Here is a 13,855-nt window from a genome sequence, read left to right on the forward strand (position 1 = left end):
AGCATCTTTCTTTCTTTCTTTCTTTCTGCCAAAAAAATGAAAAAAAGGCCTGTGTTATTCTGAAAAATTATAATCATGTTTGACTATAAAAGTAGACGGTAAGTGCATTTGGGGGCTAGTGTGCCGTAAAGATGCTTTGTGATCAAATGAGACTGGTGGCCGATTTCTTCCGAATGGCCAGTGGTTTGATTTGGGTGTAACGAATGACCATTAGTACGGCTATTTTAATTACAAACACATTGCTTTGAATGTAACACAATTGTTGAGGATCAAGCAACAGCAAAACTCCTGTTAACGTTCTTGATTTGCGAATAAGAATTTCAACTGCATCATGAAACTTTATCTGTCGTCAACACTCATCTAAATGTTTTGGATCAGTTGCAAAATGATGGCTAACATGCTCCAAAATAGTTTACAACTGTTATTGTTCTGACTGATTTGCTGGTGTCAAAATTTGCTGGCAAATTTTGTATTAGCCCTCCTGTTTTAGCCAAGGTTAAGTCCAACTTTGAATCTTTTTCAATGATCAAGTGGAAATCTTATCAGTTACTCAACATAGGCTTGTTTTGGTCAGGGGGGGGGACTTAGAACACTGCTGTTAAACAAAAAACAACAACAACAAAAAAGGCGGATATTCTTCGCAGTTAAGTGAAATGTACACAACATATCATATATACGTAGTTGAGCAAGAAAGATGAAATGCTGAATAAAACAAAAGCTGTGACAACTTTCACTTCAGTAGATACGTATGTTTTTCTTGCAGCATGGCCTCGTCATTGGCTTAATCTATGAAAATAAATGAAATAATTATGCCTTCATTGCCATGCTCCAAATAACATGGTGGAAAAAAGACACAAGTGTGGAGATTAAGAGCACAAAGTGATGAATGCAGTGGGAGCATCTAACCTAGTAAGTGGGAGGAAATAGCGAAGTAAATAGTTGTTTTGCTTGCATATTTCCCTCATAACGCTGTATGTAGTGTTACGTGAAAAACAAAATCCAATGACTAAGTATGTGGAAGACGAGAGATTTTAGTAGCCAATGAAAGCGGCGGCGGCGACGACGACAACAACCAGGGCAGCGTTTGGTCGTCAAGAGGAAGAATTCCTGCTAGTCACTGCAATCAAGCACAGATCAGGGGGAGCGTGTCAGAAACATGTGGTTCCCTGCACAGGATGTCAAGAGTCAACAAAAAGGCCATTTACTCCCAATTAGGGAAATAAAAGGAGACAGGGGCCAAAGCCATACTCCAATCAGCACCAGGGGTCTCTGGACAGCGGCGGCAGAGTGGCGGCGGCAGAGAGGCGGCGGCAGAGAGGCGGCGGCGGCACCGCGCTCGTTCGTCATCGCCGTCACGTCACCCTCATCAACATCAATATGAAACAGGAGTGACGCTGAACAAGAAAATAGGAATAATCATTCCACGGTGCCAGCGAGCTAAGCGCCCGCTTGGCGTCTGAGCTTATATCCATGCCATCGTCATTCTATTCCAAACAATCACTTACTGAAGCCTCTTATGAATAAACGTGTGTTGGTGTAAGATGGCCATTGGCCTTTATCAAAGGTAGCTACTAGCATATGCTCTTCTATCTGCTGAAGAATGTCACTTGACCTGTTTGACATGTCTCAATGCCAGCGTTTGCTTTCACCACACGACAACTTCAAGTGAAAGGAATGTCCATTTTGATGAAATAGTTACTTTTGGAATGGATTTCTATTTTGCTTTGATTGGCAAGCTAAAGTTTCCTTGTAGCACACGAAAATGTTCATCATCACATGTAAACCTCCCTCCCGCTGACTTGGTCATTACATCACGCTACCAGAAGTATCAGTCGCAGTTTGTACTTGCTCAGGCTTTAATTCAGCCTTTTTGGAGGGCTCCGTGTTTGAATGAACACACGGCAAAGTATACACGGCGGTTCGGGCCTATTTGCAGGAGAAGCATTAGTTGCACTGTGATTAGTGTTTTCTCGGTGACCTACTCGCATGTCTCAATACGTACAAGACGACTGCACGTTTTCAATAGTTGTCATGTACAAGTACGCAGGCTCCGTCTGTGCGTGTGTGTGTGTTAAATGTTTGGTGTCATTCAAGTTGGAAACATTGGCGTGTAAATGTCCCTTGCTTACATTGTTGTTTCTCATCAAAAGATTTGGATGTGATCTGGGTTGACCGCAGAGCAGGCATAGCAGTCAAGAACACACACTCAATTCTTCAGATCAAGCAAAATAAAGACCAGGGGCCCCGGAGGAGAATATTTGGAGACACGGGGAGGCCCCCCCCCCTATTCTTCTTTCATAGACGTTGGCAGTGAAAGGCACTTGTAGGCAGGAAAATGGGATCTGGGAGGAAAACTAATGATGAAAAAGTCCACTGCAGCTCTGTGCCTTCATTAAAGACGTGGAAAGAGCAAGAGACACACATCTGGATTCAATCTGTTGCCTTTGATGGCATCAAGTGTTCTTTTCCCAGATCAGGCGCAGGCAGGAACCCAGGGGATGGCAGCTCCAGTCCTGGCATCCCAGCGCACCGGCCCGCCTTCTACCGTCCACTTTCCAAGCCTATCCAGGGACTTCACAGTTCAAAAGCTACACTGCCGGTTGCTGCGCTTTTCACACGAGAACGTCCTTGCACTCGCCGGCCCAGGAAGTTGGCTCCAATGGATCCAACTTTGGCTTGTTTTCAACCAAATAAAATGGCTTGTTTTGCCCCAATCAAGCCAGGAACACCCGACCCACCCGGGACTTCTGGAACTTGCTTGCTGGACCGCGGCTGTGTTAGCAGAGGGGGGACCAAAACAAAAACAAACAAAAAAGCCCTAGCCAAACATTTTCCACTAAGTGTGTGTTTCAGTGAGAACAATTGACTTTCGGATTCTTTGTGTTGTGCTGCATTGTAAAATGAATCTCTCACACTGAGCTGTAAATATTTTCATGCTGCCAGACCAACAAGGAACTGCTTGGACTCACGTTCAGTCCGAGAGCGCGTTTGAATACTCTTGAATAGTTTTGGCTTGACAAATTCACTTCTGGGAGTAATGCGTCTCATTCGTGCTCATGATCTCAAAATGGGCAGTCTGACTCGAGCCGTTTTCAGCCCTTTCTGTTTTGAATCGGGAATAATTGGGCAGCTGGGCGGGCCGGCCGTTTGTAGAAGCCAATGGCAATGCCATTGTTTCAGAGAGAGAAACTAAGATATCTCATTTTCAAAACAGACTAATTGCCACGCAGGCAGTGCAGCGCGCGTGTCAAATGTCGGGCTTGGACCCTGGCCAGAAGGCTTGGGAAACTTGAAGGGAAACAAATACTGTGCATAGTCTCGATTAAAAAGCCAAACTCCAAAGACGTCGTACGTCAGAGTCACAACAGATGCCTACATCTTCCCTTACTTTTCATTGACCTCCCTGCCTGCCCCAATCAGCAGATAAATTGTTGTTGATGTGCAACACAAGGAGCAACCTGGAATTGTAACATTCTTATTATTATTATTATTATTATTTGGTCCCATGAAATCTCTTTCTTCATTTGAAAAGCTGAGATGTGTCATAATGTGTTTTCATTTGAGTCGGCTCTATCCTGGCTGACTCGCGTACCGCCGTCACACGTACAGGCAATTGGTACGCATCATTAGCGGGATGCCGTTGTACGGATTAAGCGCCGGAACATGCAAAGCCCGCACATTAGACCTGAGCTGACAGGACTCAGAACCTCTCAGCATTGGAAGCAAGCTAGCTACGTACACACACACACACACACACACACACACACACACACACACACACACACACACACACACACACACACACACACACACACACACACACACACACACACACACACACACACACACACACACACACACACACACACACACACACACACACACACACACACACACACACACACACACACAGACATGCTATTTGAAGTGAAAAGAGGGACATTTACCTCGGCGGCTTTGTTATTGTGCCATGTTGTGACCATTAACATGTTGCCTTCACCCTCATTACGCTGTGAGCTTTGCCAGCCCAAGGAGAGTGTTGATGGCAACGATGCTTTGCTTTTCTCCAATGGGGGGGAAGTGACTTATTGAGGGGCCCCGTCCAAAGTCAGACACATGCAGTGCCACGTAATTATGGGGCTCCACTCAGTGAGCCAGCCTGAAAGAGAGAGACAGACAGAGACAGACAGAGAGAGACAGAGAGAGAAAGAGAGAGAGACAGTTAGAGAGAGGGGGGGGGGGGGGTCTTTCTTTCCTTGGTTTGCTGAAGTTGTGCAAACTTTGAAAGGACACAGCGCGTTTTGAACATCTGGTCGTCATCAGGCAGCAGCGAGCGGCCCTTCCCATGCTCACATGTGATCCAGCCGCCACACAATTCAGACCATCTCTCTTGTGAGAAAACTTCTCGCCGCTGTATGGATACGAGAGAAAGCTTTGATTACGGGCGGGAAAGCGACAGGTAGAAAACTTTGCTTGACGTTTGATTGAGCCCTCTGTGGCTCATTTGGATATGAACAAATGAACTCTCCTCTTCTTTGATTTTGTCAGCTAAGAAGGATCTATTGCTTTGCTTTGCTTTGGCGCTTCGGCCAATTCTACGTTGCCCTGTCGCGTCATGACTTCCAGTTATGCACACGTAATGGACAGGCAGGCCACGGTCGCAAACCGCCTGGAGAGCCCCATCTCGTCCAACCTGGATAACTTGCAAGCCAAAAAGAACTTCTCCGTAAGTCACCTGTTGGATCTGGAAGAAGCTGGGGAAATGGTGGGCAACCAGGCGGACGAGAGCGTCGGGGAAGCCGGGAGAAGTATGCTGGAGTCCCCGGGACTGACGAGTGGAAGCGACACCAACCAACAGGACAGTAAGTCGCTCGGCCTACTCAAATCGCCGTGTGCAAGCAAATCCCCCGGCCGGCACTAACTTTTTAAAATTATTTGATGGCAATATCTGCGCGTGCACAAAATAAACGTGCTAGCGGCGCATTTTCATCATCTCACCTAAATTGGACCGTTAATTCTCCCACCGAGCTTCGATGGCAACGGAGTGTGATGGCAAGTAAGTGAGGCCATGGCTTTGTCTGCAACGAGGATGAAAATAAAACTGCCAGCGTTTCAAGCCATTTGACCACAAAGCACTCAATAGACGACGGGAATTTGTGCAGCGCTGGCCGGGGAACGAAGAAAACATGGAGCTTTACTTTCCCCCTCTTTTATTTCATGCACGCATCCGTCTTCCAGACCGCTTATTCTCACGAGCGTCGCCGGCCTGCTGGAGCTAAGACCGAGTGAATTTTTTAATAAGCGCTGCCAGCCGAGCCAATCGAAAACAAAGATTCTAACCTCTCCGTCGGGGAAGTGAATGCTAGCTCCGCTCTTCTCTTCTCTTCTCCTCTTCTCTTCTCTTCTCTCCTCTCCTCTCCAAACCTTTTGGGCCTTAATGACTGTTATTGTTATCTTTGAAAATGAGAGGAGTGACAGAGAAAAATGCGAGTGGAAGTGGCTAGGTCATATCGTTAATTTACGATTATTTTGGGGCTGTCAAACACTCTCAGACTATTGGACGCTAATGGTTTGTCATGAGTAACGCGCCTGTCTTTACTCTCACAATTAAGAAATGAACTAACTTGTCACTCGATCACATTGGAACTTAAAACAGCAGGTGGAATTAATCACTTTCCCGACAAACCCGAGGCATGAAAAGCATATGCGTTCCGACTACATTGTTAACGTTCATCTGCTGTTCATTAAATGAACCATTTTAACGCTAGGAATTGCAAATAGCCAACAAAAATATTATGGAACAGCTTTAACTCATAAATTCTTTAGCATTGTAGTATAGCAAAAAAGACGATGCCTTTTTGAAATGATTATTGGTAATATTATTGTTATTGTAATATTATTATTACTATTGTTGTTATTATTATTTGGCAAGATTGTACGTCACGTTTGGACACGCTTTCGATCAAAAGCTGCTAATAAATGGCAAACTAATAGCAAGCATTTGTTTATTCGCTTTTATGAATAGAAAAAAAGACAAAATGTTTCTAAACATGTATAACAGTATCCTGTAACACCTTGTTGTGAGACATGCAGTTATCATTAAATTAGACTCACTTGGCATTTTGTTCAGACCCGCACGCATTAACAGCAACACACACGGTATTTGATTTATATCGAACAAAATCTTGAATATGATTCATTTTGCCATTATTATTATTATTATGATAATGATGATGATTATTATTATTCTACAATTCCATCTACCAAATTGAATACGTTTTTTCAGTCGAGTCAAGTACATGGAAAGTCTTAAATAGTATTAAATATAGTCTTAAATATGCTGCTTCTCAAGAATACAATACACAACTTATTTTTACAGGAAGCAGCGCAGCAGAAAATACCAAACGAGATGTATAATTATACAATTAGAACGAATCATCATATCATTTAAAGAAAGAAAATGAGCAACAGAAATGGAGAAAACTTACAAGAACATTACGTGACAACGCTCAGAAAATACAAAATGAGATATCTACTAAAAATACCATTATAGTGAATAATCATATCATTTAAAGGAAAAAAAAGGGCAACAGAAATGGAGAAGAGTTACGAGAACATGGCGTGACAACGCTGAGAAAATCATTTGAGTAATTGACCTGCTCTCATCAATTACTGTGTGACGGGCGACTGTTTGTTTTTAATGAAGGGTTAGAGGTCAACAAGTTTTTCAACTTCTCAACCAGTAATTGAATCTAATACGAGTATGTCACTGACAGCCGGTCAAAATGAACCTTATTTCTGAAATCACGGATGCCGTGCAAATAGTGGCTGGCTGGATGAATGCTTCTTCAGTCTTTTAAAACGACACGCTCCTGGAGTCTGAAGCATTCTATAGTTTCCGTCCAGTTGACTGTATTTACTATTGGAACTTGTAATAGCGCAAGAGGAAAAAATCCCAGTTTGATTTGATGCTTTATAGGACTCGGCTTGGGTCGCCGATAGTGAACACTCGGCTGACTTGTGGCGTGCGATCTATTCCCGCTCGGTGACAACGTGCATGTGGGTGCGGCTGTTCGTTTGTCCCTAACCCTACGACTGGCTGGTGACCAGCGCGCGCTGGAGTCTGCCTTTCGCCGCCGCCTAATGTCAGCTGGGATGGGCTCCAGCACCCCCCGTGACCCTGAACACTTGTCGATGGATGGATGGATGGATGGATGGATGGATGGATGGATGGATGGATGGATGGATGGAGCTTATAGGGAGGGCATTTTAGAATAACAAATGAAGAAAACAACGAGCTGTTCCCCTTTCAGTCCTCTGTATATTCCCGTTTCATTTGATTTGTTGAAAAATATTTGCATATGAGAGACAAGCCTGCCTCAGACGGTAAAACCAAAAGCAAATGATGGCAACAGTAGGTATAACGTCCCGATTCATATATACGTCTGCAATATAAAATACTGCCAAGTCATAGAATAACAGTTAATCATTAGTACAAGAACATTTCTAATTTATTGGACTGTTTTGGGTGATTATAATTCATTCTTCTAATATTCTTCTGGGAAGCTTAAAGTTGTACAGAAGCAATACGAATCCTGGAGTAATATAATACGTCGTAGTTGTACTAGGTTCATCTTGTTTTTTCTTTTTCAATTACTTCACTGGTTCTTCTATATCAAACAATTTTCTTAGGTTCATTTACCTGACATGTTTCGGCGGGTTCTTTCGCCTTCATGATGAAGGCGAAAGAACCCGCCGAAACATGTCAGGTAAATGAACCTAAGAAAATTGTTTGATATAGAAGAACCAGTGAAGTAATATAATACGTCATTTAATTGTAATATTTACGTATGTACTGGCTTATCTTGTAGCGTCATGATAATAAACCCGCATCTAGAGGAAGAGCGTTTAATTGTTCTTTGTGCCACTACACAGACACATTTGTCATGAATAAAAAAAACATATGGATTTGAAGAAAAGGGAAGTGAAATTGGCTCATTTGCATGGGCACCCCTGATCATCTTTTAGTGGTTGAGAATCAGTTCACCCTTCTTCCTATTTCAAAGTCCAAAATGGACATTTCTTCATATTCAACAATCTATGTTCATCCCCACCTGTAATGACGCAAGCAACCCTATTCACACCATATTACTCCTGGCTTGCGCTTTCAAGAAATGGCAAATGTAAAGCAAATAATGAAAAGCAGTTTCTGATTGGTAGCTAGCTACAGTATATATGGCATTACAATGGCTCTTTGATTTGCAGTGCTTTTGATAGGCAACTCTACCTGAAGCAAAATCCCTTTTCAGATCATTTTGCTTTCTTTGCACTCAAACGACAAGACACCTAACTGCGCCTTGATTTTCTTTGGGCAAAGATGAGCAGATGAACACGGAGGAAAAGAAGAAGCGGAAGCAGCGCAGGAACAGAACCACCTTTAACAGCAGCCAGCTCCAGGCTCTTGAGAGAGTCTTTGAAAGAACGCACTACCCCGACGCGTTTGTTCGAGAAGACCTGGCCCGCCGGGTCAACCTTACTGAGGCCAGAGTGCAGGTAACAACAGGGGCATGGCATGGCATGGCATGGCATGGCATGACACATCTAATCGAATCCATCCATCTTTGCATATTCACTTTTTTTATTTTTTTTATTTTATGGGTTGCAGTCTGGGACTTATTGGAACAAATATCACTTGCAATATTTCGATGAAATATCGTGAAATTACAAATAACAGAGTTGCTCTAACTTGCTCTGAAATAAGTTTCTTTTCTTTTTTTCCATCGGGATTTCTTGCAGGAGTGCCTCTGAAACAAAACATTTGATCAAAAATAGAGCCATAAAATGTCAAAGTCACGGGGAAGCCTAAATTGCAGTCAGTAATGCTTTGACTGAACACAGAACGCTATGACAAATTTGCTTGTTGAGGAATCTCCACGGCTCCTGAAATCTCAAGACAAAATGCACTCGATGTTTATCGCACTTCTCAAGCGTGACATTCGAAATGTTTGCCAGTCGGGATTCTTCTCGCAGTGGGGCACCTGGTATCGTCTGTTAGTTCTTGGTTTATACTAAGAGGCTAATTGCCTTTGAGGATGTTTGCACTTTGCCTTAGTAGCTCCACAGACAAGTGAGAAGACGTTTTATGCACCAGGCAATCACAATTTGCTGACAGTAGTTTGACTGTACTCCCTCCCTGCAGATACGTTTGGATGACACATGATTACAGTATTCAATAACAGCAACAATTCAGACGTTTCTCACCTGTCTGGCTTCTTAAAAGTCGTAAAACATTTGGAGAGGGCTTCTTTTAAAAGCTACGCCCAAAGCCACAGCGAGCGAGCGAGAGAGACAAAGAAAGAAAGAAAGAAAGAAAGAAAGAAAGAAAGAAAGAAAGAAAGAAAGAAAGAAAGAAAGAAAGAAAGAAAGAAAGAAAGAAAGAAAGAAAGAAAGAAAGAAAGAAAGAAAGAAAGAAAGAAAGAAAGATATATCGACGTACAGATATGCGCACACGCACACATTATGTGCGAGCGAGTTCCCTGTGCTTCAACACCAGCAAAAATGGTCTTGCAGAAAAAAAATGGGGAAAAGGAAATTGTGAGCTTGGAGCAAGAAGGAGCACATCTGTGATTAATGTGTAGCAGGCAGAAAGAAATGCAGAAATCCTTTGATAATAGAGTCTTTGAGCTCATTCCCGAGGCTATGCGTCATCATGCAGCAAGCCCCATCTAATAATGGATATGATTTCACAGTGAGCAACAACATTAGCTGCCCCGGCCGGGAGTTTTAGCATCCTGTGCTTGGAAGGTTAGAGGCTCATTACAGGCTTAGCTCATGAATCATACCTACATGCTCCATTTTTATATGATATGATATAGTATATATTTGATTGGTTAAGAGGAATAACGCTCCAATTAGATCCCATTGGCGTATGTAGGTGTGCGGAAAGGTCATCGCAGCCTTTACAATGGTACGATCCGTGTCGCTCGCTTTACAGAGTGGATTTTTAAAAATAGCGTCTCATTTTGCAGGTTTGGTTTCAAAATAGGCGAGCTAAGTTTCGTCGAAACGAGCGCGCTATGCTGGCTAGCAAGAACGCTTCGCTCCTGAAATCCTACTCCGGAGAGGTCACGGCAGTGGAGCAGCCCATCGTCCCACGCCCTGCGCCGCGGCCAAACGATTATCTTTCCTGGGGTAGCGCCGCTCCGTACAGGTTGGTCTCACATGCAAAGAAAGCTACATCATTTACTACATAAACTAGCTCAAAGTTCACTTCACAAATTTTAAATCAGCTTGTTCAGTGCATTGAATTTTCCAAGTTCGTCCTTCAAAATATTTCACGAATGTTTTGTTTTTAGTGAATGTATTATTTCTTAACTTGTTTGCCCCAAAAACACAATCACACCATAAAAGTGGGACATAAAAGTGCTTTGAGCGCATTCAGGTGCAACACTGATTGCCATGTCGTCATTTGAGAGCGTCTGTATGAAAATACCTAGTGTCAAAACACAAAGAAACATTGTTGTCGGTCAAAAATACTTTTGTGAATTAAGCGCAAAGGTCACCCAGACAATTCAGTGGTTTCCATGCAAACCAAGATAATTGGGTTTTCAAATCATCCATGAGCCTTCAAACAGTCAAAAGATTTTTTTTTTTTTTTTTTTTTATATAAAAGGTCATACCGTGACTTGACTTTTCCAATACTGCTTGCTACTTTTCTGGAATTTCAGAACTTTTCAAAGCCTTTGACATCTTTTGTTTCCTTCCCTTTGCCGCGTCAGCGCCATGGCCACCTACCCGCCGACTTGCTCCAACACTAACGCGTCCCAGGGAATGAACATGGCAAACAGCATTGCCAACCTGCGGCTCAAAGCAAAGGAGTACAGCTTGAACCAGGTTCCCACGGTGAACTGAAAGCTACTACACCGTGTGCGTGCGTGCGTGCGCCAATATCCGTTCGGGGACGGACCTTCAAAACCACTGGACCCACCCCAACAGACAACCATCTTTTTTGGAAAGGAGTTTCATCCCACATAATCCAGAGTGTTCTGCTTTTTTTTTTTTTTTTACTTTCAAAATTCGGTGAGATAGATTTTTGCACAACAAATGCAAAATGTGGTCACCGAGTGACGCAAAAAACGTTTTACTCCAAGACTTTGTTTGTCTTACAAACCACTGTTTATACTAAAGACATCTCAACTTGATGTTGTAATCAAATATCTGTGTAGTTTTGTTATCGTGACTGATACGGAAGATGTTTTTTCCCCATTCGTTTTGTGCCGTTATCGGGCACAGAAGGAGCGAGAGTCAAACGACGCCCTCTGACGACTTTTTTTTCACTGTACTTTTAAACAGTATTAGTAACAGCCATGGTTCTGACTCCATTTTTGATTTGATTCTCCACGTTATACCAATGACAACCCCAAGTTTTCAATATACACGAGAGGCTGTTGTATCTCCGAGTAGATCATTTTGATGTTCATTCATGTGTAACAGAAAAAAATATGTATATTAATAAAAACATGGATTTCAAGCAGTAAAGTACACAGTCTACAATTCAGTAGATCTCATAGCAGATCAAATGCAATTAGTAAAAAAGAAATATATATATATATGTATGTGTATATATATAAACACACATACATATATACGTACACATATATATACACACACATACACACATATATATATATATATATATATATATATATATATATATATATATACATATATATATAGAGAGAGAGAGATAGATATAGATATATAGATATATATCTATATATACAAAAAAATATATGAGTGCAGGCATCCAGCCCGATAAATTGTGCCCATTTAACTATAAGAAATAACCATAAGAAGTGGGTATGTTTATGGTTGGGAGCGTTTAGAGAGCAACATGATCTTGGACCCCTTGCGAGAGCCATTAGAGCTAGATTTACAACTTGAATTTTTCCTCAGAGAAAAACCTCAAGCTATGCTTTGTGTGTTTTATTTCGAGATGATTGCATTAGCCATACAATTTGATCTTCAAGCCCAGATATTTACGAGCGTCTTTCAATGAAGGGATTTGAACTCTTGAATTGCCATTGATGCTGTTCCTTCTCCCTGGCCCCTAATAAGCTGTACAATAAAAACATCAACATTTGTTCATGTACGCCATGTGCCAGTCGGACTTGCAAGAATTGCTGTCCAATTTGCAGTCATTGTGCAGATATGGAAAACCTGGCAGAATCGTGTACGTACTCGTTTTAAATATACTACACAGAGCAAACACCCTTTCTTTCTACACCTCGACCAAATTCATGGATAAGTATATTGAATACGCCGATGCGCTACCGTAGTATTTTCATCTCTGGATACGAGACGTTGCTGTACTCGGTTCTTTATATTAAACGACTGCTGAATCTTTTTACACTTAACAATGAGACTGTTTTGAGTGCAAAAAGAAAGCAGCTTGTTTAAAAAAAAAAAAAAAAAAAAAAGCTGATTTTGACATATAATCTAAAAGCAGCCAATTTCCTTTGCGCTAAATATTTCATCCTTATTTACGTTAGGGTAATTGACTCAAATGAATGATTGCTTGAGCTTTGTTCCCTACGGGATTTTGGGCCGATCGGCGCGTTGTCGTAATCAAACGGCGCTTCGCTGATGTGGCTTGGACGTTTTTCTCGTCTTGCATGCCACATTAAAAAAAGGATATTCCTGTTTTCTTTGGAGATGTTTTTTTTCTGCTCTTGGTTGTTTTCCTGATCACTGATCCCTGACTGTGGTATGTCCAGTGTCAGACCCTGTCCCTCTCTCCCCCTCCCCTCCCCTCTCTCCCCCTCTCCCCTGCCAGGCGCCTGGTCTCACCTTTCATGGCCAGAGTCGGGGCTGACCTGAAGTGATTCCAGATGTGGAACTCTTTTTAAGCTAAAGCCCATCACCCACCCAGAGCCCCCTAACCCTAACCCCGCACTCTTCACCCTCTCACTTCTCCTGCCTCCCTCCCTCCCCCTCTTCACCCCAGGCAGGCAGGCAGGCAGGCAGGCAGGCAGGCAGGCAGGCAGGCAGGCGGGCCGTGGCCAGCCACTCCATCAGGTATGACAGCATTCCCCGAGTCTCTTCTGACATACGATGCAAGAACCCTGCCCTCCCTCCCTCCCTCCCGCCCTCGGCACCAATCCTGCCCTCAACCACCCACCCACCCACTCGGGTCTTCAACAGCACATCTGGAGCTCATTACAGAGGAGACAGTAAGAGTGAGGGAGGGGTGGAGAGTCTGCATGCAGAATGCGCAACAGAGCGCAAAGGAACATTTCTTAAGCCTTCTTTACAGAACCTTTTCGTGTTTCCCCTTTCTATTTTCCTTTGCTTCTCGTTAACGTCACCTGCCCCCCCTTTGCGTTCAAACTTGCAAACCTGACCTTTGGTTTGCTGTCAGTGTCCCGTGATCACAAATACTTTATTAGTCTAAGCATTTGGGATTGAGTTCAGCACGAGAAATTAATTTAAAAAAAAAGGATCAGGGGGTCTGAAATACTTCACAGCTGTTAGCAGTGTGTGGTTTGCGTGAACAACCAAAAGAATTCTTGGAGTTTCCACGCAAAGTGAAGCTGGCTGAGCGCTCAGCTAGCATGATTTGTGCGGAAACCAATCCATATTAGACACTTTTTCAAAGACGTTTACTTCATGTCTTTTAAAAGTCAAATCTCATTTTGTGAACTAATAAAGAAACCGCGTGATGTTTTGCCCCATTGAAAAATGCCACTTTCTGCTCATGCGCACAATATCCAATGCAGGTGTCATATTTACCTGACTATAAAGTCAATTTGGAAAAAAGATTTTTTTTTTTTTCCCTCACCGCTTCTCTCCTCAG

The 13,855-nt window shown here is 42.7% G+C and overlaps 2 protein-coding genes across 4 annotated transcripts in view; one reads left to right on the plus strand and one right to left on the minus strand.

The window, feature by feature from the left end:
- The first annotated feature begins 4,240 nt into the window (after positions 1–4,240).
- prrx1b (paired related homeobox 1b) lies at positions 4,241–11,533 on the plus strand. Of its 3 annotated transcripts, none has more exons than XM_037248627.1 (5): positions 4,241–4,459; positions 4,627–4,862; positions 8,378–8,553; positions 10,029–10,210; positions 10,779–11,533. In XM_037248627.1, the coding sequence occupies exons 1-5, from the start codon at positions 4,416–4,418 to the stop codon at positions 10,909–10,911; spliced, it is 771 nt and encodes a 256-aa protein (XP_037104522.1). In that variant the 5' UTR covers positions 4,241–4,415; the 3' UTR covers positions 10,912–11,533. The 3 variants fall into 3 exon arrangements, with proteins under 3 accessions (XP_037104522.1, XP_037104523.1, XP_037104524.1); XM_037248628.1 differs by having other exon boundaries at positions 4,648–4,862; XM_037248629.1 differs by having other exon boundaries at positions 4,243–4,862.
- Positions 11,534–13,014: 1,481 nt separating this feature from the next.
- The window catches only part of tut4 (terminal uridylyl transferase 4), a 37,626-nt gene continuing 36,785 nt past the window's right edge, over positions 13,015–13,855 (minus strand). Inside the window, exon 31 of the transcript XR_005097821.1 lies at positions 13,015–13,058. The gene's annotated coding sequence lies outside the window, so the exon portion shown is untranslated. The remainder of the gene's footprint in view (positions 13,059–13,855) is intronic.

The sequence above is a fragment of the Syngnathus acus genome, chromosome 4, assembly GCF_901709675.1.
Source record: "Syngnathus acus chromosome 4, fSynAcu1.2, whole genome shotgun sequence".
Taxonomy (NCBI): domain Eukaryota; kingdom Metazoa; phylum Chordata; class Actinopteri; order Syngnathiformes; family Syngnathidae; genus Syngnathus; species Syngnathus acus.

What these genes read in the sequence shown, in the direction of transcription:
- prrx1b (XM_037248627.1), top strand. Translation starts at nt 4,416, where the DNA reads ATGGATACGAGAGAAAGCTTTGATTACGGGCGGGAAAGCGACAG. An exon ending in TACGGGCGGGAAAGCGACAG is followed by an intron (nt 4,460 to 4,626) that starts GTAGAAAACTTT and finishes CATGACTTCCAG; the next exon opens with TTATGCACACGTAATGGACA. An exon ending in GGTAGCGCCGCTCCGTACAG is followed by an intron (nt 10,211 to 10,778) that starts GTTGGTCTCACA and finishes TTGCCGCGTCAG; the next exon opens with CGCCATGGCCACCTACCCGC.